Source organism: Chiloscyllium punctatum, chromosome 6 (genome assembly GCF_047496795.1).
Source record: "Chiloscyllium punctatum isolate Juve2018m chromosome 6, sChiPun1.3, whole genome shotgun sequence".
NCBI lineage: Eukaryota > Metazoa > Chordata > Chondrichthyes > Orectolobiformes > Hemiscylliidae > Chiloscyllium > Chiloscyllium punctatum.
This window is the reverse complement of record NC_092744.1, coordinates 53,059,926-53,082,179: the sequence shown is the minus strand read 5'-3', so window position 1 is coordinate 53,082,179 and position 22,254 is coordinate 53,059,926. Positions and strand designations below refer to the sequence as shown.

Here is a 22,254-nt window from a genome sequence, read left to right as displayed (position 1 = left end):
GTTTATTCAGATATTCTCAAATTGATCTCCAATATCTAGCTAAGTTCAATACCCCGCAGATAACTTTTCATCTCTAAATATGTGAGCTTATTGTGCAAGTATGAATTCAAAAGGAGATGCAAATTTTTTTAATGTTATTTTAGTAGTCTGGACTCTGTTCTTTGAATAAAAGAGTAATTTCAGCCCAGCCATTTTAGTGTATTCTGCATAGGTTCCCTAGACTTGCCTCAATATGCGGTCAGGTGATCACAGCAGCCATTTTAGGTCAGTATATGTTCCTCTTGAAAAATCACTTTATTTCATGAAGGTCTCAGGTATTATGATGGAATTTGAATATCATTAGTACTTGTATTTGTAACAATTTTCCAGCTGCTTCTACTAACACCATTATTAATTAATATGAAATGGACAGCTTGTCTTTTGTTTTCTAACACCTGCTTCCTATTTAGTATTTCTCTCTAACTGTGCCTCTGTCTCTCTCATCACTCATAGGAGAGATCAATCTGCAGAGTCCTTTAAAATCTCCACAGACCTCCAAGAGTGCTCATAACTTAGTTTAGGAGTACTTTTAATGATCTTCCATCCGAAAATTCTGAAAGGTCTCCAAACATTTGCAATGAGTTGGAAACTTCCAATAGTGATTAACTATCCTGGGGATCTGGCCAGCTTTTTGGGCCTGGCTTGTTCCCACCTCAGTATTTTTTCAACCATGTTTGCATCTTAGGTTCTATAATCTGTTCTGCTAGTTGTAACATAATATTGGAAATATGAACCCCAAAAGGTGCAATAGAGCAGAAACATGAAGTTGTGGTTCTCAGATGTTGAAAGGTTGTTGTGTTTAATGTACAGTGTGTTCCTCTGAAATGTCTCATAAAACAATGTATGTGAAGAGCAGGCAGAAGTATCAATGCAAATTTCCGAGCCCAACAGTATGGTAGTCACCAGCTGGCAATTTCAGTCACTAGATCAGCACAATCTCACTTTATTATTCAAGATCTGTATCAAGTGTGGTGCTTTGAAATGCAGAATGATTACACTGGTGGAACTTCAAATGCATTATGAGAAACGTTTCCTGCTGCAGATCTACTCCATCATCAAACCTGTCCATTTCCATCTCTATCATATCATCCTAGTTCTTTCATTAATTTCAATATTCTCTTTGTCAGCCTCCTCCTTTTCCATATTTCAGTCTCTGTTTCTCTTATCCACATGTATGTGACAGCAATTCAAATCTCTGGGAGCAAAACTGGTTAGTTCCCAAAATAGAACATAGAGATCAGAAAGTGCGACTGACCCACATCCATTGAATGTAATGCAGGCAGTTCATCAACTTTATACTGCCTGCTAGTTGTAATGATTGTGGTGTGTAAACCTAGTTGTGAACACACTGTTGAGTGGTTGCATTGGGCCAAAGTAAGTGCAAGGCTAGCACCATGTCAATCTGGCATACAATACTTAAAACCAACCACCACTTCATTCAGGCATGTACATTTTGGCTGCAGATATGGCTAAAAATGGTGAAAGCAAAGATAAAGACAAGGAGTAACCTTGAAACAACCAACAGTTAAATGAGCATTGCTGGAGGCCTTGATTCATAAAGTCCATAGGAAGTGAGAGATTTATTTTTCTGGAGTTAAGGATCCTCTCCAAATAGACAATAGGAGTGTAGTGAAAGCAGGTAGTCACTGCTACCAGTCTTACTGTAAGGGCCTGAATGTAGCATTGCAAGAAACTCGATGACTTCACAGTGAAAGCATCTTCGCACACAATATCCTACCAAGTGCATCACTAGTCTCTCTCACTACCCCATTTATCACAATCCCTCTACTTTTCTACCAACAATCTCTATTACCCACAATTCATTTCTCATATACATAGCCTCACTTTACCCTTGAGCACTGTAGCAGCTTCCACAAAGTCAGCTATTCAACTATGGGATAGGCACATCTTCCAAGTGAATTGCACTATACACACTGATACACTTCTCCATTTTGCAGAACTTGATCACCATGGTCAGAGGCAGCACCATATAATTGGTGAAGAATAGGCCTGGCTTCATCTATGACCCCAATGGAGGAAATATCATTGTTACAGATTTAATAGAGTCCATGGCCTGTTTTCTGACCTAATCCACCATATCATATATCATACTCCCTTCAATCGATAAACACATATGATGTACAAGTTACAGATGGTGTAGTAATACACCATCTTTCCCCAACGCTAAATATCTTCCATCAGCTGAACTTGTGGATTTGTGTTTTCAGATGTCCAAGAACTGCCTAACAAAAGTGCTGAGGGAGATTACTTTCCTCAAGGAACAACACGTTCATGAGGAAAGAAACATTATCTTGCAACCTGACACTCTCAGCCAGCCGAGGCCGAACTGTGTGAATGATAGACTGTAGCTTAGAGGTGAAATATGCAGACAGTAAGCCACCAGGTACAAGACCCACAACAGGCCAAGGGAGAGGGTAGTGTGAATGTCAGTTCCATGGACGGCATGGTCGCTCATGCATTCTGTTGCAGAAGGCTCCAATGGGAATTTCAGTGAGCTGACAGATAGAAAAAGGCTGGTTGCCATGCATACAGAAATGCTCGACAATGTGTCAGGCCTGATAAACCAATGTTACTTTTGCAGTTAGTGTTTCTGATTCCCTTGCAACTCCTCATATCTAAGTTTCTCTAATTCCAGGAATGTCACATCTGAAGAACTCTTCTTCAGTCTCTGGGCACTTCTGAAAACTGAAATAACATAGAATGTAATAGGCCATTATAGGCAAAGGCTTGGAAAACAAAGTGACTGAGCCCACCTGATATTACTTATTGTCCTTGGACTTAGCTCATGAATAAACAGTGAGGTGGAGAAGTATTTTTTTTAAAGTCACAGCAAGCACTAGTTTATTTATTGAAGTTTTCAGATCTACTTGTGAAATGGTACAGAGCTTTTCAGAGCTTTTGGGGTGACATTTTGCACAGAGCTTCAAATAGGATTCCATTGGATCTACAAACCCACTACATGCACTGCTGGCTGAGCTTGGCCTCCTGTATTCTCTGCTATTCTCTCTTCTCTAACATATATAGGCCAATGAAAGGATCTAACACTGAAAATCCAAATTGCAGTATTTTTTAAAAAACCTTCAACCCAAAAAACTGTCTCAATGGGACCCTTCAAAATTAACACCATTAATACTTTGACAAAAGCCCAATGCAAAAAAATCTCTAGCAAGGTTCACAATAAAAAGAATTCACTTTTTTGATTCCAGCACCAAACTGTAAAGCTGTAAAGTAATCTTAATTATTAATATAGACTTAGTGAAATATTGAATATCCATGACATCTATCTTTATTAAATCATGATGGTGCATTGATCTTCTTTCATCTCCAGTAAAAAGTTATGGTGGAATTTAAATGGGTGCATCTTCTTTCCCCTATAATTTTCGTCTCCTTCAAGTAGATCTGCTGGTATAAGAGCCCATAAAAATATAGACTTATTACAGTTGCAGATTCTGGCCACAGAGTGTCTCTGCAAAGCTATCTGCAAAACTTTATTTTCCATATATAGCTTCTCATTTTCATCCTCATATTCCTGTGTTTCTCCATTCTAGGTAAAATGTCCTGCCTTCTGGCCACCATCACACCACCCAGATAAACACTAAACCATTCCAAGAGTGTGGGCCTTGGATCCTTTTCATGCCAATGTCCCAGACTGCTGTAATACATGCTTTTTTATGACAGCTTAGATTGTGTTGCTGCTACTTTTTCAAAATATATCAACGACCTCTGCAATCTGTTTTATACACTGCTACCACCCGCATTATATTTCACAAACTCTTCTACGAACCTTCTCTGTTCCTCAGCTAGTTTTCATGACGCTATCTTCTTTAACCCTAGCTCTAGGTTCATGTGTCCAACCTATTCACTGTCAGTTCCCCTCCTCTTTCATTCTCTTCTCTTCATTTCTTTTTTCCATCCTTATTCAGCAACTTTTCCCCCATTCCTTTATCTTGTTTTGCTAACTACCCTGCCTATTTTCCATTATACATTATATATAGAGAGTTTTGACTTCAAAACAGCAGAATATTGATGTTTGTTACATTTGTAATGGGCATCCTAATTAAAGCTAGGTCACATTTCTTCCTGAACAGTGACCTAATCCAATATGTATCTGAGAGCAGGTGATTGTAAACACCTGGAGTGTCAATGGGAGATGGTTAATTCTGTGGTAGTTATGCCCTGTAGAGTAAATATTGAAGGCCATTTACCTGCTTTCATTTCAGAATAATCAAGGATTGATGTTCTTTTAGGGCAGTTCAGAGGAAACCTGATTACAATCAGAAGCAAGTATAGTTTCTCTTTGAGAAAGAAGTTTCTCAGAGGAGTTAAAGGAGTATGTTACCTCAGTAGAAACATTTAGATTGTGCAAGTTCTAAATCATGAGTGTTTGGTTAGGGATCTGCAGGTTATTAAAAGCTGAGGAAATTTAAACTCTTAGTCTTGTGAGTATTCATGTAAGTATTCATGTGAGTATTCATGCCCTGATGAAGGGCTTTTGCCCGAAACGTCAATTTCGAAGCTACTTGGATGCTGCCTGAACTGCTGTGCTCTTCCAGCACCACTAATCCAGAATCTGGTTTCCAGCATCCGCAGTCATTGTTTTTAGCTAGTATTCATGTAAGACAACTCCATAGTTCTCAGAACAGAAACTGGGAAGAATCAGTGTAGTACATTTAAAAGGTTTAATATAAAATAATAATTTCTCCAGATTTGAGTCTGCTGTTCCTACTATCAAGTAAAAGATTCAAATTTCGTTCTGCTATCTATTTTATGCTTTAGTCTTTTGCATAGTTAACTTCTGTTCTTACAGAGTCACAAAGCATAGAAACAGACCCTTCAGTCCAACCAGTCCAGGCCAACCATGTTCCCAAACTAAACTAGTCCCACCTGCCTGCACTTGGCCCATATCGCTGCAAACCTTACGCACAATACTTCTTTATTGTTCACTATATTTTTAGAATTTTAGTTCTGTAACTGTGAAGCAGTTCTTCACCTATTAAATCTTAATGAACTTGAAGTGCATTATAGCACAAACATTACTTACCTAGACTTCACATTTGAAGTATTTTTTTTAACTGCAGCTTTACTTCCACTTAAATTCTGTTTATCCAAAAGCTTCATGTTTTGCTCACGATCCAGTATTTCTTTAGGAAATAGGTTTTTCTCATCAAAAGCTACTTTTAGTGCTGTTAATGTCAAGGAAATATAGAATGCTTAATGCAATGACATTGCTTTATGTTGACATAAATAAGGATTACAACTTACACTTCTCAATTTCAAACCATGATGAGACATTTATTCAAATAATTGGCTATCAGATAATGTTTAAAGTATAAAATATTTTAACAGTTCTTAGATAAAGATATGAGTAATTGCCACTCTTTATAACCTTTCTAAAGTTTTGTGGTAGAACATAACTGCCTCTCGCTATTTCATTCTTCAGCATGTTTAGTCATAAGGCTATAATCAACAATAAATGATTTAAGTAAATATAAAAGATTTAAGTACTAAGGCCCAGGTTTTAACCTGACCCACCAAGCTGGAATTGGGAGAGGAGTGAGTGTGCATGTTGTTCATTTTACATCCTGTCTGATTTTACACTTTGAAATCAATGGCGGGTAAAATTGAATGAGCAATAAAGCAGGCATCTGACTGGAACTTATCCTGCTCTCACCAGATGGATTAAGTACCTTAGGATATCTGTATAGGACGTTTTCCACTATTATGCATGAAAATTGTTCACCAACCTAAGTGCCAAAAAAGATTAAAAACTAACAACATTTTAAATTTCCTGTTCAGCACAAAACACAGTTTTCATAATTTACAACAAACTGTTTTTATTCATTGTTACAGAGCAGCGAAAAACTGAAAAATTAGTCAGCAGCATGTGATCTTTGCAATAGGAATTTTTAGCTACTTCTTTCATGCCACAAAACAATTTAAAGTTTTATAATATCAATATATTGGCTGACACTAATGTATGGCTTTGTGCTAAATATAAGTAGCCCTGTATTTGCACTCCTATACATTACAGATATTTGAAGAACTATTACATTATTCCCACTATAAGAGAGCTAAACATTGTAGGCATCCTAATCTGCTGCAGAACTGCATTTGGATCCTTTGTCTTCCTCTGTGATGAGATAGGTAGTGGAGGGTAGTTTTAATCAATGGGAGGGTCTCAGGCGGGGAGCTTGACAAGGAGAGCATTCTGCCCCACCATGAAATGGCCAACTAATGCCAGTGGCCAGTGGAGCCAACCAAGGGATGGATAAATGTGTGGGAGGATGGAAAGGCTGTGTGGTATTGCTTGCAGGCTCCCAGTTTGGGATGGTGGAGGGAGAGCAGAAACACTCAGTATCTGATTCAGAGACACAGCATTGGGAAAGGGAAAGCCTGCTAAGAGCCCCCTTAAACATGTAACTCATAGTCTGCAATATTTCACACATGATCATTCACCCATGTCCTTGGATCCAGTAACAAGCCCAGGCATTAAGTGAGTCATACCTGCAACAGCCATTGTCTTGCTGGCCTCTTTTGCTGGCCTCTGATTGGCTGGCAGCTCTCAGGGTGGATATACAGCACAGAAACAGACCCTTCAGTCGAACTCGTCCATACCGACCAGATATCGTAAATTCACCTAATCCCATTTGCCAGCACTTGGTCCATATTCCTCCAAACCTTTCCTATTCATATACCCATCCAGATGTCTTTTAAATGCTGCAATTGTACTAGCCTCAACCACTTCCTCTGGCTGCCCATTCCATACATGCACCACCCTCTGTGTGAAAAAGTTGCCCCTTAAGCCCCTTTTAAATCTTTTCCCTCTCACCCTAAACCAATGCCCTCTAGTTCTGGACTCCCCCACCCCAGGGAAAAGACCTTGTCTATTTACCCTATGCATGCCTCTCATGATTTTATAAACCTCTATCAGGCCACCCCTCAGCCTCTGACACTCCAGGGAAAATAGCCTATTCAGTATCTCCCTATAATCCAAATGCTTCAACCTTGGTAACATTCTTATAAATGTTTTCTAGTTTCACGACATCCTTCCGATAAGAGGGGGACCAGAATTGCACACAATATTCTAAAGTGGCCTAACCAATGTCCTGTATAGCTGCAACATGACCTTCCAACTCCTATACTCAATACTCTGACCAATAAAGGAAAGCATACCAAATGCCTTCTTCACTATCTTATCTACCTGAGAGTCCACTTTCAAAGAACTATGGACCTGCACTCCAAGGTCTCTTTGTTCATCAACACTCCCCAGGACCTCACCATTAAGTGTATGATTTGTCTTTCCAAAATGCAGCCCCTCACATTAAACTAAATTATCTAAATTAAGTTCCATCTGCCCCTCCTTGGCCAAGTGGCCCATCTGATCAAGATTCCATTGTATGCTGAGTTAATCTTCTTTGCTGTCCACTACACCTCCGATTTTGGTGTCATCTGCAAACTTACTAACTATACCTCCTATATTCACATCCAAATCATTTATATGAATGACTAAAAGCAGTGGACCCAGCACCAATCCTTGTGGCACACTGCTGATCACAGGCCTCCAGTCTGAAAAGTAACCTCCACTACCACCCTCTGTCTCCTATATTCCTTGGACTGGCCCATGGGACTGCAGCCTAATACTTTGATGGGAAACATTGGCTGGGTCAAGAGGCGAAATTTTCCAGTAAATAAAAAAGCAAATTACTGACTACATTTTAGGGGAAGAGGGTGACATGGCGGCTCAGTGGTTAGTACTACTGCCTCACAGTGCCAGGAACCTGGGTTTGATTCCTCCCTCAGGCAATTGTCTGGGTTAAAGTTGTACATTCTCCCTGTGGGTTTCCTCCAGATGCTCCAGTTCCCTCCCACAGTCCAAAGATGTGCAGCCTGGATGGATTGGCCATGCTAAGTTGCCCATACTGTCCAGGGATGTGCAGGTTAGGTGGATTAGCCATGAGGAATGCAGGGGATAGGGTCGGGAGATGGATCTGGATAGGATGCTCATCAGAGGTCAGTGGAACTTGATGGGCTGTGGGAATTCCATTCCATGACTGAAAGTCCCATCGACTACTTGGCTGTTACACCCAGCTATAACATTTAAGATTGAGCTTTAGTGCTATTATTTTAAGGGATAGTTATTTTAATATTTTAATAATTTTAAACATAGCAATTTGAGATTTACAACATAATAGATATCAATGCGACAAAGAGAAAATTTGGACCCAAATTTTCCGATGGTCAGATAATCACTATTCCAACACAGATGAGAGTTGTGTACAGTGACCCCGTGCAATCCCCAATGTAACACACTCTGAACAAACTGCCCAGGAAATTGAATATTCTGCCGAACAATTACTCAACTCCTAGAACATACCAGAAGTCTCCATCTAAATCAGAGAATTCAGAGGGTCTCACTGAAATCAAATAAATAGCGTCTCATGAAAAGTTAGACTATCAAATACATAGTCTAATCACCCCGTCACCTCACATCCCCAACTACAATACTTCCAGGCTCCTGAAAAACACCCCAGACCTTTCCCCTCCGCCACTTACTACGACGAGCCTGGACCCTGCTCCCTCACCTAACTGACCTGGACCAGACCTTTTACCGTCACGCTACAGAAGCCAACCTGACCCCCTCTGGCCGGAATGGGCCAGGTGCCTCCTGTTCCACCAATGAAACCAACCCAATCCCTGCCTCAGTGTCAGACCTGAGCCAGCTGACATTTAACGAACTGGCGCCCTATTTACCTCACACCTACCCACTACATATCTGGCATTTTACGCTGACAACCTATGCCCTTCCCAAATCGTACACTATCCTGACAACCTACTTACTTTAAATCCTACACGCTGCCCAAATGATACCCTACACCTGTACACACCTGACACCCTACACCCACACACATATTGCACCTTAAACCTGTATCCTTATGGCACCCTACACTCGCACCGATATGGCACCCTACACCTGTACCTATTTGACACGCTAAACCCACACCCACTGGCTCCGAGCAACTGTCAATTGAACATTATGCTTAACTTTCATCGTTAATGTTCAACAGCAGATGTTAAAATAGCTGAGAGTTCCTTTACATTTCAGAATATAACAGCAGACTGCTGTGAAAATGGGCCATGGTTTGCATTCCTCTGATAGTTCTGTATTATGAAAGAACTGTCATATGGAGGTAAGGCTTCTCATTCCTGAGGGAACTAAGAGTTGAATCTCCTCTCAGCAATGTCAAAAAGGGCCAGAGTGGTGATCTGCCACTCTTCAGAAAATCCAACCCTTGATTTCTTTATTGGTTGATTTGACTGATTTTGTGGTAATTGCTAGTTTCCAAATGATAGATGTGAAAAAGATGACTAACTAGTTTGGTACTAGTTTTTCTGCTTGTTTCAATATTTGATCAAATCAACATGGTTAATATTTTCAGAAAAATGATAACTTATGCTAATCAGATCAACACCAAATATTGCTTTTACATTGTACTATATATTTACAACAGTTACATTGAACTGAAATTTCTCAGCCCCTGAACAAGGTGGGAAATGGCAAGTCAATTGGGAAAATATGGTGTGATCATAAAAGTGCGATTCTTCACATTGAGAAAATTTGATTTCTACCCAAGTCTTTAAGAGTGAGAAGGGAATCTCATCTCATTTATATACCATTTGCTTTTCTCCCATGGGCTAGAGAGAAACTGAATGATGACAATTCCTGATATAAAAGTTAGAGCAGGTACCTGGTGGCTCCAGTTCACTGCTTGCTCCTCCAGGCCTCCTTCTAGGACAAAAGTCCCCAAAATCTCAGGGTACACTCCATCAACTGAGCCATCAAGGTAACAGCTGTACAAAACTTCTATGCAACTGGCTACTTCAAAGGACCCACTGGAGACCAGTGTGGGAACTTACAACCCTTAACACACAAATGTATTACGTCTGTTATTGATGCAACTTATGCCAGATCATTCTGCTCCAATCTCATTTCCCCATGATGAGGTCAATGCTACAGCTCAGGCTTTGGCAACGTAGCTGGCTCCCCCCAAGTGCAGGGCACTATAGACTGTACACACATCACATTGAGAGCACCATATCATAATGCAGCAGGCTTAATCCACTGAAAAGGGTCCTATCTGGTCAATGTACAAGTCATATGTGATCATCAGTATCATACCTTACAGGCTTATACCAGGAAGCTGCCTATATCCTCAAGAACTATTATGTTTCTGGCTTGTTTCAAGAGCTGAATGACTTTCAAAGATAGTTACTAGGAGACAAAGGCTATCCTCTGCAGCCACGGCTGGTGACTCCGTTATGCAACCTCCTGACCGAAGCAGTGCAGAGAAACAATGCAGCCCATTCTTCCACCTTGTTGAGGCAGACAAACTTCCTGAAGATGAGGTTCCAATGCATAGCTTAGAGGAGATATCTTGAGTACATTCCAGACAGAGTGTGCCACAGCTATTGTTACAATTGCAGTCAATCAGACTGATGATGATGTAAATGAGCATGACAGTTACAAATGTTGGTTTCTATTTGCAATGAAGTGTCAACCATAGCACCCATGTGCCCTCAGAAGTTCTTTTTTCTTTCTCCCACGACATGTACTGTGAAGAGATATTCATGGCTGGCAGGAATTGACTTGGTACACAGCTGGTGTTTAAATATGGCACCAGTGCCTGAAATCCCAGAATGCTGTTGAGCAGAGAATAATATGTATAGGGCTTCATAGAAGATTGGAGCTAACATAATGAGGTGAGCAGCATAAAACTGCAAGAGAAAACTAGCAGAGTCAAAAAGAAACCTTCCATGAAACTCCCAGAAATTGAGACAGCCAATTTTTGGCAAAAATCAACCCATTTATTTTACATATTGTATATGATTAATTGTTTGTAGCAAACATTTCAGGTGTTACATTAACCAAATGCAAAATGTTAACTTATATGGATAGATATATGAATGAATTCAACATTTAAATAAAAACAATTAATTTTTCACCACTAACTCCTGTTATTGTTTTCATGAATAGTCACATTTCCTGATTCTTTTTTCCTCTAACCTCAAGTGCAAATTATCTCATTTAGAAGCTTCATGGTGAACTTACCAATTTGAAACTTGTACTTCTGCCACATTTTGAAACTGATTTATAAATGCTTTAAAGGAATTAATTGCTTACTTTCAGAAAATGTAGGAAACATCAACGTTTCATTATCACACTCCTCAAAATTTATATCAAAGTAGTTGTGGGGATTCTGCAGAAAGTTAGGTTTTGGCACATCAGTGATCTTCTCCAAGTCTTCCATTTGTAGGCAACTAAATGTTCCTGTAATATATTATTGTATAATATTAAGATGCTACAATAAAGCAAATTAATTTCAGTTTTATGTTCATTCATTAATATAGAAAATAATTTTAAGCAGACACTTCTTTAAATACTATCATTCTGTTAGAAAAACAATAAGAATATTGAAAGAAAAATAGGAAACCTAAGACTGCACGTTTGTTGATCTCTAACTACAATCACAATTGGAATTAGTAATAGGTTAGATTTGATTTAAAGGGGAAACTGCAATGATACAGTATCAAACAACAATTCAACTGAGTTGCATAAAATGGAAAATAGTGTCATCTAATTAAGATTATTTGCTTATTTGCATGAACATATGTTTTATTGGCAGTTTTGGATATAAGCCCATGTAAAGGTTAAAAGTTAAAATTTATATAAATCTTGCAAGTTGCAATGTTTCAATAATGCAGCTTTCCCCATCTCCTTCGTAATATTGCTGTATTGCAGTAAGTATTTTGATGAATACATGAATTTTCACTGACTGATACAACTGTGAAAATGAGAGGAAACACTTTTGACGTAATAATATTTACGTGTTCCATGAAATTGCCAAATCTAATTTTATAGCAATAATATATACCTCATTGCGTGCAAGAGCAAGCTATGTATTTGGAGATTCAAAATGGTTACTTGTGCAGATAACATCAAAGTAGCATTCGAAACTTTATCCAGTCTTCCAAATTTGCCTTGTTAATATTTTACAAGGTTACATAATGGTAGGATTTGATTATGTAATAATCTAATTAAAATTCTGTAAATGACTGTCATCTTAATCATTTATCCATTAAGATTTTTAAAGAGCCACTGAAATCTGAACTAGTCAGTGATCAATTTTTAAATAATTAACTTGAATCTTTGTTTATTACTTTATTCAACCGATGAACATGTCACTATAAATTTAAATATGATCATTGCTGCAACTTCCAAAGTTACAAACTGTGTATGCTGGTGAAACGCTTTCAATTAAAAGTGTTTTCTTTCGCAAAAACAACCTGTAAGTTATATTATGTATGAATAATATTATGTATTATTGCAAAATATTCATTTGAAATAGCTATTTATATTTTGAAAGGCAATAAGTTCTTAAATTTAATTTATAATCCAAACTTTCTCATAAGATCCTGCCATAAATCTATGTTGTGGGATATCAATCTCTTTCCTCGGTATTGATTTAGTTGTGACTTACTATTTTCCTTCACTTGTACGAAATCATAATGGATTATCCCATAGACAATACTATGTACAGAAGTATACAGAGATTATACTTACCAATAGGGCTCCGCAATTTGCCCCAAGCAGACAACCGTGGTCTAGGTTTCTTTTGGATTCTGTTTTCTCGAAATACTTTGCCTAAAACTGTACTTTTCCATACGTTTGATCTAAAAGGAAATTGTTGGTAATACTCAAGGGATACATAAAATATTACGTTTTATATTAGACACTATGCATTGTTCAATGTTTCTGCAACTCATTTTAAAACAGTTATCAATTTAAGAAGTTGCACTTATACTTTCAGTGAAGAAACATTTCTCTTGTTTAAAATAAACATTATGTCAGTGGCAGATTAAGAATGACCTTGGTATTTCATTATAAAAATGATTAAAACGTAGAATAACTTTTAATATGGCTGGTCAAGTATTGATTTTGTAAATGAAGAACAGGAGTTGTGAAAGATATAGTTTGAGGGCCCCAAGTACTGAAATCACTAAAAGCCAGTGGGCAGATGCAAATGAAAATAAACAGGCTAATAGGATGGTGGCCTTTATCTCAGGGAAATACAAAGGGTTGGAAGCTACTTTCCAGTTTTTAAACCTCTGGTTAGAGACCATTTCAGGTACTGTATTCAGTTCTAGAAATTGAATTTCAGGAAAGTTATAATGATCTGCAGAGGAGCTTCACCAGGAATGTTTAATTTACAGAACAGATTGCAAAGACTAGATTTTGTAGTTTGTTGTGCACAAAAAAAGGTAACGATTCAACTGAGGTGTTTAAAATAATTAAAGTACTTGCTAGGTATGAAGAGAATAAATATTTCCTGCAATGGGCAAGTCCAGAGCAAGAGGTGTAACTTTAAAAGTAGAAGTTGACCACTTGACGCATTATCAGGAAGGACTTCCTTCACACAAAGGGTAGTGTAAATCTCGATCTCTCTCTCCCCCATCAATTTCTGTTGATGCTTGGTCAAGTGCAAATGACAAAATACAATTTTTGTAATTGGCAAATGCCTTAACAGTTTTGGAGAGAAACGGGTAGTGGGAGTTAAGACACAAATTAGCATTATTCAAATTGATTGCATCTTTAGAGGCTGACTTGCCTACTCCAACCAGTTTTCTTTTGATATAGTGAATCTACCTGCTCTCGTGGTCAATTTTCTCCTCAGCAATGGGGATGCTGTGTTTTGAAACTGCCAGATATTCTTCTCTTCTCACATGCTTCTGACCCATGGTCTTCTCATCTTTGAGGGTTTTGAGTGGTATCTTTGTAACAGATGGAGGTGAACATTCACCAATTCGCCAGTGTTCATCCTAAATTCAGTAATTCAAATTAATTATGTTTTTAAAATGACTCATTAATTATTTTAACATTGAAGTGATTTGGCAGATAACAAATCTACATTTAATGCTCATGAAATAACTGATCTAATTTCCTCATCACTTCTGTAACTGACCTGAAATGTATTAATTTTTTTCCTTTGTGAAAGCGGTTACTTGAAAATATAATTTATTAGTATCGACTGTGTCTACTGTGGAGATACCTTCTTCAGTTGTCTCCAAGAAAATATCTGGAGACAGTGACCAATAAGTTTATCACTATGTGATATATATGTATATGAAGTAACTAAGCACAATAAAGATTGATTTTGTGGGATCTATCAGCACAGAAGGAAGTCATTCTTCCTTCAAATCAAACTTCAAATCTGTTCCACTTATACTCAAGTCCAGGTTATTTATATATGAAATAAGGTAAGCAATGGTCTGAATACCAGTTGTTTGACCTTAATGCATACTCCTCTCTAGCCAATAAAATATGTGTCAAGTTGCCACCAACGCTTCGAATCCATGTGCTCTTTTGACAAAACATTTTGCTATTTAGGACTTGCTCAAATGACTTGGAAAAAATAAAACTAGCACTGAAGGAAAATTTATGGTAAATAAAAACCTACCATCTTTGATAAAATGTAATTGAAACACTATAAATTTTAAGCTATGTGGATGACAACAAAGTTCACAGAAACAGACATAAGTACTGATTCAATTGAGGTGTTTAAAATGATTAAAGTATTTGCTAGGTATGAAGTGAACAAGTAGTTCCTATCTTCAATGTATATTGCTGAAAAAGTTAACACAGGCATCTATTATTTTCCTCATAGATATACATATTAAAATAACCAAATCAGTTAGAAGTGTTTGAAATATTAGATGCGAAATATTCCTTTCTTTCAATTATTAAATATTATGAATTGATTATATTAGATTCCCTACAGTGTGGAAACAGGCCCTTCGGCCCAACCAGTCTACACCAACCCTCCAAAGACCCATTTCCCTCTGACCAATGTACCTAACTCCATGGGCAATTTTGCATGACCAATTCACCTGACTTGCACATGTTTGGACTATGGGAGGAAACCCACTCAGACATGGGGACAATTTGCAGATAGTCACCCAAGGCTGGAGTCAAACCATGGTCCCTGGCACTGAGGCAGCAGTGCTAACCACTGAGCCACTGCGCCACTATGTAGATTGCTTTTACATTTATAATTCACAACCTCTATTAAGTATTTGCCACAAAGTATAAGAGACATCTATTTCTAGTTGTAAGTAATTAAATCTGTGAAATTAACTCCAAGGTACGAAATAAATTAGGCAGACCTTTTTGCTTCCTCAAGTGTCAAAAATCCCATGACACCAGATTATAGTCCATCAGGTTTATTCGAAAACACAAGCTTTTAAATAAATCAGTTGGACTACAACCTGGTGTTGTGTGACTTTTGACCTTGTCCAACCCATTCCAACACTGGCACCTCTACATCATTCCTCAAGTGTGGCTGATTCTATATTGATAATCATAGGACAGCAGTATAAATAGGGAGCATGCACATATTAGTCAGTGCACAGAGAAGTGCTGACTCAGCTGAGAGAAGATTTTGGAATTGTTTGCTCTTGATAATTGGTAAATGCAGAATGGTAATCCATGAAAATGCTTCTGCTTCATTATGCGAAAGAGAGTATAACAACGCAAGACCAAACTTTCTGATTGCTATTAACATCTTACACAAATAACATTGGACTGCATCTTGAAAACTAATGAAGATTGTGGCAATGCATTCATTTCTTAACCTGCACACACACAACCAACTCGAAAACTGAAGTAAGCTAAAAGAAACAATAATGTGTACCTGTCCAAATACACCGATCACTGATCCAGTAATGTCACTCAAAACAATACTGCAGTCAGCAGATGCTGAAAGAATTAGCAAATGGTCATCCTGCACACAGGTTTCAAGGTGACTGATGCAATCATTATGAGGTTGCATTGCTGCCACCATTAGTGGAACTTCACTAATTACAGTGTCACTGGAACACAAGCAGTATTCCTAATCATAAACAAACAGAGGTACAATTAGTAGTCTACTTCTTCAGAAGAGCTCATGGAAAACAACATTCTCTTCTAGTTGAAATGAATGTTAATATATGAGCAAAACCTCACTTGTCTGCCCAGACAAAGGACAGAAACAGCAATACTGTAAGAATATTTCTCATTCTGGGATGGAATGCTGTTAAGAAAAACTAATTAGATACAGATGATTTAAGATTGAAATTATGTACTGAAGAATAAATCATGTTTATAAGCAGCTAGCAAGACAGCTGGAAATTTTTTTGTTTTGTGTCAAGTTTAACATTGAAGTTCACAAATTTATGAACAATTTGCTTTGGTTAGGTTGTGCTTGTGAATGTTCAATTTGGACAACCGCAATGTTAGTTCCTGTATCTTTAAAAGGGGAAGACAGCGCCTCAGCTGATTTAGAAACAAGATTCAGGTCAAAGGTTGTATCCTGGAATCTTAAATAAAGTTGCTATGGTGATAGCAAATGTGAACTTTTAAATTTTCTTAGATTCTGAAAGGGTCCCAATGATAGGTAAATTAGCTAATAGAATACCTATAATTTAGAAAAGGAGACAGAAAGCAGGAAACTAGACCAGTTGTCCATTCGGAAAATGCCAAAATCCATTATTAAGCAAGTTATCACACAATATTTAACAAACCATAATGGGATCAGGCAGAGTCAATATGGTTCTTGGAAGGGAAACTGTGTTTAATATATTGTAGCTCTTTGGGGAAATAATAAACAAGGTAGACTTGAGGAAACCTGTAGATGCGATGTATTCAGATTTCCAAAAGTAATTTGAGAAGGTGCTGCATGATTGTACATGGATAAAGGATTTATTGGCAATCAGGAAACAAAGTGGGATAAATGAGCTATTTTTTGGTTGACAAGCTGTAAATGGTGGAATGTCATATGAATCAGTGATTGGACCTCAACTTTTTATAATTTCCATTAACAACTTGGACAAAGGGACCAAAGCAAAATTAACCAATAACACTAAGATAGGTAGAAAAGTAATTTGTACAGGAGTGTAGATGGCTTAAGTGAGTAAACAGAAATTTGGCAGATGGGGTGTAGCATGAACAAAATGAATTTTGTCCAAGTTGGCAGGAAGAAATGAAAAATAGCACAGTCCTTTAATTGTGAGAGAATGCAGAACATGGTGGTACAGATAAATGAATATGCTGGCACATGTATGCGAATTCAATTAGCATCTAACCAATGTGCATGCAGCAACTGAGACTAATTTTCAGAGCACTTAATTCATTGTTTAGAAATTGATGGTCACAGAAATAAATTAATGCACATTAAGCAAACATTGGTTCTTTACCTGTATGTTCCAAACTTTAATAAGGCCATTCACATCTCCAGTGATAAGATAATCACTTTTTTTATCAACTGTCATAATAATGGATGCTACATTGGAATGGGCCTCAAACTCAGCCAGTAGAAGGCTTTTAAAGGTATTCCAAAAGCGAACAATTCCACAACCACCACAGGCTACAAGGTTTGCACCACCTGAAAGTTTTTTTTAAAAAGTTCAAAAATATCAACTGCTTATAAGGAATCCACACTTAGTTGTAAATCTAAATAAATACACAACACGGGCCATCACATTTGATGTGCCATTTATAAATTATTACAAACAAAATACCATCTAAGATATATTTTGTTTTAAAAAGTTACCATACTGGTGTTTCTGAATTCCTTGGAATGATATGTCCAAAACACTTCTCCACAATTAAACAGATTAAGTGAAGACTATTTTGAAGTTTTTAATTCACCGAATGACTAGTAAATAGTGGTCACTTGCTTATTTTCCATTTTATGAATAATAAAATGCTAATCAAAAAGAGTATTAAATGCAAATTACAATTTTCAAATCTAGAATTAATTTTTAACTTTCAATGATGTGGAGGTGCCAGTGTGGAGGAGACGCTATGACAATGGATGAAGGGACATTGCACAACAATCACCAAACAAGGGTGTTCCCTCCCAGTTGGGGAACATTTCAGCAGTCATGGACATTCGGTCTCGGATCTTTAGGTAACAATCCTCCCAGGTGGACTTCGGGATACGCAACAATGCAGAATGGCTGAGCAGAGGCTGATAGCCAAGTTCGGTACCGAAAAGGATGGCCTCAACCAGGACCCTGGGCTCAGGTCACACTGCACTATACACTCTCACCCACTCACACCCATGCACACACCCTCTCACAGGTTTATACTCTGTCACACTCACTCACACACTTAACCAAGCACACATGCAAGCAAACACACACTCTCTCACATGCATTCACCCTCACATGCACACATTCACACATTCTCTCTCTCATGCACGCACACAAACATATAAGTCTATGGGGTGAATTTGCATTTGCAGAATTGTATTTGCAGATGCACTCTACTTTGTACAAAACGCATACAATCTGCAGGCAGTCAATGCAGGCGATCAATCCATGCAATATTTTATAAATTCCTACTTTGGAAATAGAACCAGTCTAACTCAAGATTGGAATACAGACAGACTCTAACCTCACACCTTTAATGCATTGTCTAAGCTGAGATGTCACCTTTTTAAAATAAAACCTTAAGTTGTCTCAAGAATGTGACTTTAAAGAAGTTCTAGGATTTACATATTAATGAACCAAAACCTGCAACCCATTCTAAAAGCTGAAAGACTTAACAGCAATCTAGGTTGGTTCAACATATCATTTCATTTGCACGACTCTGTAATCTTTTGCTATAAATTTTGGGTCTTATGGTCCTGCTCCACAGCTACCTGATGAAGGAGCAGCGCTCTGAAAGCTAGTACTTCCAAATAAACCTTTTGGACTAAAACCTGGTGTTGTGTGATCTTTAACTTTAAATTTCAACACTGTTTTTCTATGTGCTATTTATACTGATTATAAAACATCTCAAAAATACATAGATTCATCAATTAGGTCAAAACTAATATTTTATTTGAAGGGGGAACCATCATTTATTGACTACCTGGCAACTACTATTACAACAATTTGGAAGCAAATTTTGTATCTAGTTTAATAATGTTGTTCACGAGCATTTGCTACAAATAAGAACAGAAATCACAGAACAGCACACACATAAATGCAAGCATGAAAGCGCCGGATTCTCAAGTAACACCTAAAAGCATCTGTCAGCACTTAGCTTCAACAACTAGATAAAATGAGTAGCCATGACCTTCTTATCCCAGAATAGTGAAGGCAACAGTCCAAACATTCCTCTTCCTTGTTTCAAAATGCTCTTGTGACAAATCAGGCCAAAAGTACTTTCATAAGATTTAATGTTGAACCGTCCTACTCTTTTGGCCAGTTCGAATAAACACTGCCAACAGAGATTTACCCAAGGATTATATCCACCCTGTTTAATGACTTTGAATCTCATTGTGACCCTGGGTTAGACTGCCCGATGCAACAGGTTTCCAGATGAGGTCCACTAAACTGTTAAGCTTTCAGGTGAAGAGAGATGAAATTGTTCCCCTTTTTTATTTACCCACCCCATTCTTTCTTTGCGACATGGTTAATTTAAAAAAAATAATAAAAGTAAAATACTGTGGATACATGAAGTCTGAAATGAAAACAAAAAGTGCTGGAGAAACTCAGGGGGTCTGGGAGCACCTGTGGAGAAAGTAACCGAGTTAATGCTTCAAGTTCAGTTTGACTGTTTTCCACCCACTGAATGAGAAAGTGGCTAATCTGTAATTTGTATCACATAATATTTATTAGCTGTCTATTTATTTAAGAACAGGAAGGAATATTGGTTTAAATAAGTTGATATAGATGATATAATTTTGTTTTTCCAAACAAGTTAAACTGCTGTACTATTTACAAATAATTGAAACTTGGAGCAATTAAAACACAAAGGAAAAATACACTATGTATAAATGTAGCAATAATGCACACATGAAAGTCACTGGGCTTTCTCACCCGTACTAGAAACATTCTTCCTGCCTTCGAGAAAGAAGAGTCTTGAAACAACGTAGTTGAATTCATCATCCTCACTGTCAGCATTAAATAATGAATGTCTGGTTGTAACTGCAGAACAATCATCAATAACTTGAGGTTCTTCCTGCTGATGCAGTTGATAGTCTGCAATGACTTTTTAAAAATAGATGAGTCAGGAAAGCAGAGCATATATTTATTTATGGTAAAAGAAGTACAACTATGTATTTTAATGAATACAGTACAGAAGTTAACATTTCAGAAAAATAACAGTAAAAATGACCATGTTTTTTGATGAACTGATATGTATAATTTGATTATTTGCAGTTATATTTATTGCACAGTTTTATGAATTAATTATTCTGTATTAAATTTCAAGCCTTGCTTAGTTTTAAAGTATGAAGAATTCTACAGCAAGGCATGTTTGAAGGATTCTGTACATTGCTGCCATCTCATGAGAACTAGATATGAGCCAGGGAGCAAGATGTGGCGAGATTTTGTGTTGGAGTTGAAGACAGCATTTGAATAGCAGAACCAAATCAGCCTAAAGGAATGTATATTCAAAACATATATAAAGGATGTGAGTCATACGGTATGACTCTATGAGAGGGAGTCATCTATCATTATTGCCAAAGACACACATGAAAATTCTAATGCAAGTCTGTTATCCAATTTTGTTGAAGCTTTTTGCTATATACACAAATCATTCCCACCCACCCCAAGGATGGAACTAATTTTGTATCTATTGATTGTATAACCCCAATAGCACCAGGTACTCAAAGACTGCAGCAATTAATATCCCACCCACCTGATACTGGCTTTGTATTGTGAACAGGAGCATCATCTGAAGTGTGATTTTTAACTTTGCTCACCCGAGTCCAATACCGGCACCTCCACATCATGGAAAATACTAATGCGGCCTACCATGTAAAATTTACCGGTGTCAATACAAATCAGCTGCACAGAAAGCCCATATTGCCACTGGCAAAGCCACTGTGGAAGAAAGCCTCGACAGAATATGTTTCTTAGGTTTCGTTTGGAAAAGCAAAAGGAATATTCCTTGAAGTGATATGTCAGAGCCTGTTTGACTAATGAATAATGTAGATCAGAAACACTGGATAACAGAGCCATTGTCAGATGGACGAGAATTAATTGCTGCAGTCTTTGAGTACCTGGCGCCATGGGGAGTGAGTTGGGGAAAGGGGTGCAGCTGGCAGAATTGTAGTAAAATACAACGGCCCTAATAAATTAGGCAGGGCTTGCCTGATTGAATGACCATGGCATTGAGATGGGGTAGTCTGCTCAGAGTCACCCACTACCCTGACTCCTGACACCTGTCCCTCATTACCCAAACCCCACGAAATCTCTTCAGCCATCAATGACTTGTGGCCTGGGATCCAGTCACAATATTAAGGATCGGTGGGCGTAGAATTGATGCAGCCATACTTCCCCACTGATGCCGCTATTCAGTGGATCAGCTAGCCTCTAATTGCTTGGTAGTACTCAAAGTGCTCCTTGGGGTTCTTAACCCCAGGGAAGCCTCAGTACTGCACAGTTAAGTGATATTTAATTCAGCAGGCCTTCATAAAAGAGGTGAAGCAGAGCTCCCTCCAGTTCTCCAGCCAATGGGCAAGACTGTCATCACATCCATTCATCCATTAAATCCAATCCATAGTATCACTAGGAATAGAAGTTCAAGCGAAGACATAAATTAGATAGAAAGTATACATTTACCTGATTGAGATTTCAAAGCTCTCTTCAAGCTTGGGTGAAATCTAGATGATGTTTTTTCAGAATTATTATTCCATACTACAATCTCACCATCATAACTGCCTATTGAAACCACATTGACATGTTATTCATAGTTAAATAAATAGCGAGTCCTTCACAAAATACTGCGTCAATCATACACTGTATTCTGCTTTCAGCGGAAAAGTGACATCAACTAAATACAAATTTAACTTTTACTAGATGACAGAAAAGATAATTATGTGGACATTATTAGATATGAATATTGTAACCAAATGTACAATTATTGCTTATTTGTGCAGTATACTCGGTGCATGGCATTACTTTTGTCACAGGAATAGAGGGTATTGCTAAGTGCTATTTGACCATTGCGACATGGTGGAAACTCAAATGGACCTATACAGACATGGAGCTCCAGATAAGGAGGGCACAGATTTGGAAGGCAACATCATACTCAAGGATTTTGATACAGAAAGGCAAGTTGGAGATGTATCGTAGTTTGCAAGGAACAGTGGAATCAAAACACTT

General features: G+C 37.8%; 1 protein-coding gene across 1 annotated transcript in view; it reads right to left on the bottom strand.

Annotated features, from left to right (window-relative positions):
• Window positions 1-22,254, bottom strand: part of LOC140478972 (cilia- and flagella-associated protein 337-like) — a 61,531-nt gene that overhangs the window by 3,030 nt on the left and 36,247 nt on the right. The window contains exons 12-19 of the mRNA XM_072572681.1: window positions 21,712-21,810; window positions 19,963-20,133; window positions 17,347-17,534; window positions 15,807-16,004; window positions 13,763-13,935; window positions 12,680-12,789; window positions 11,240-11,386; window positions 5,102-5,243 (exon numbers count right to left, since the gene is read on the bottom strand). Coding sequence (XP_072428782.1) covers window positions 5,102-5,243; window positions 11,240-11,386; window positions 12,680-12,789; window positions 13,763-13,935; window positions 15,807-16,004; window positions 17,347-17,534; window positions 19,963-20,133; window positions 21,712-21,810 — 1,228 coding nt within the window. The remainder of the gene's footprint in view (window positions 1-5,101; window positions 5,244-11,239; window positions 11,387-12,679; window positions 12,790-13,762; window positions 13,936-15,806; window positions 16,005-17,346; window positions 17,535-19,962; window positions 20,134-21,711; window positions 21,811-22,254) is intronic.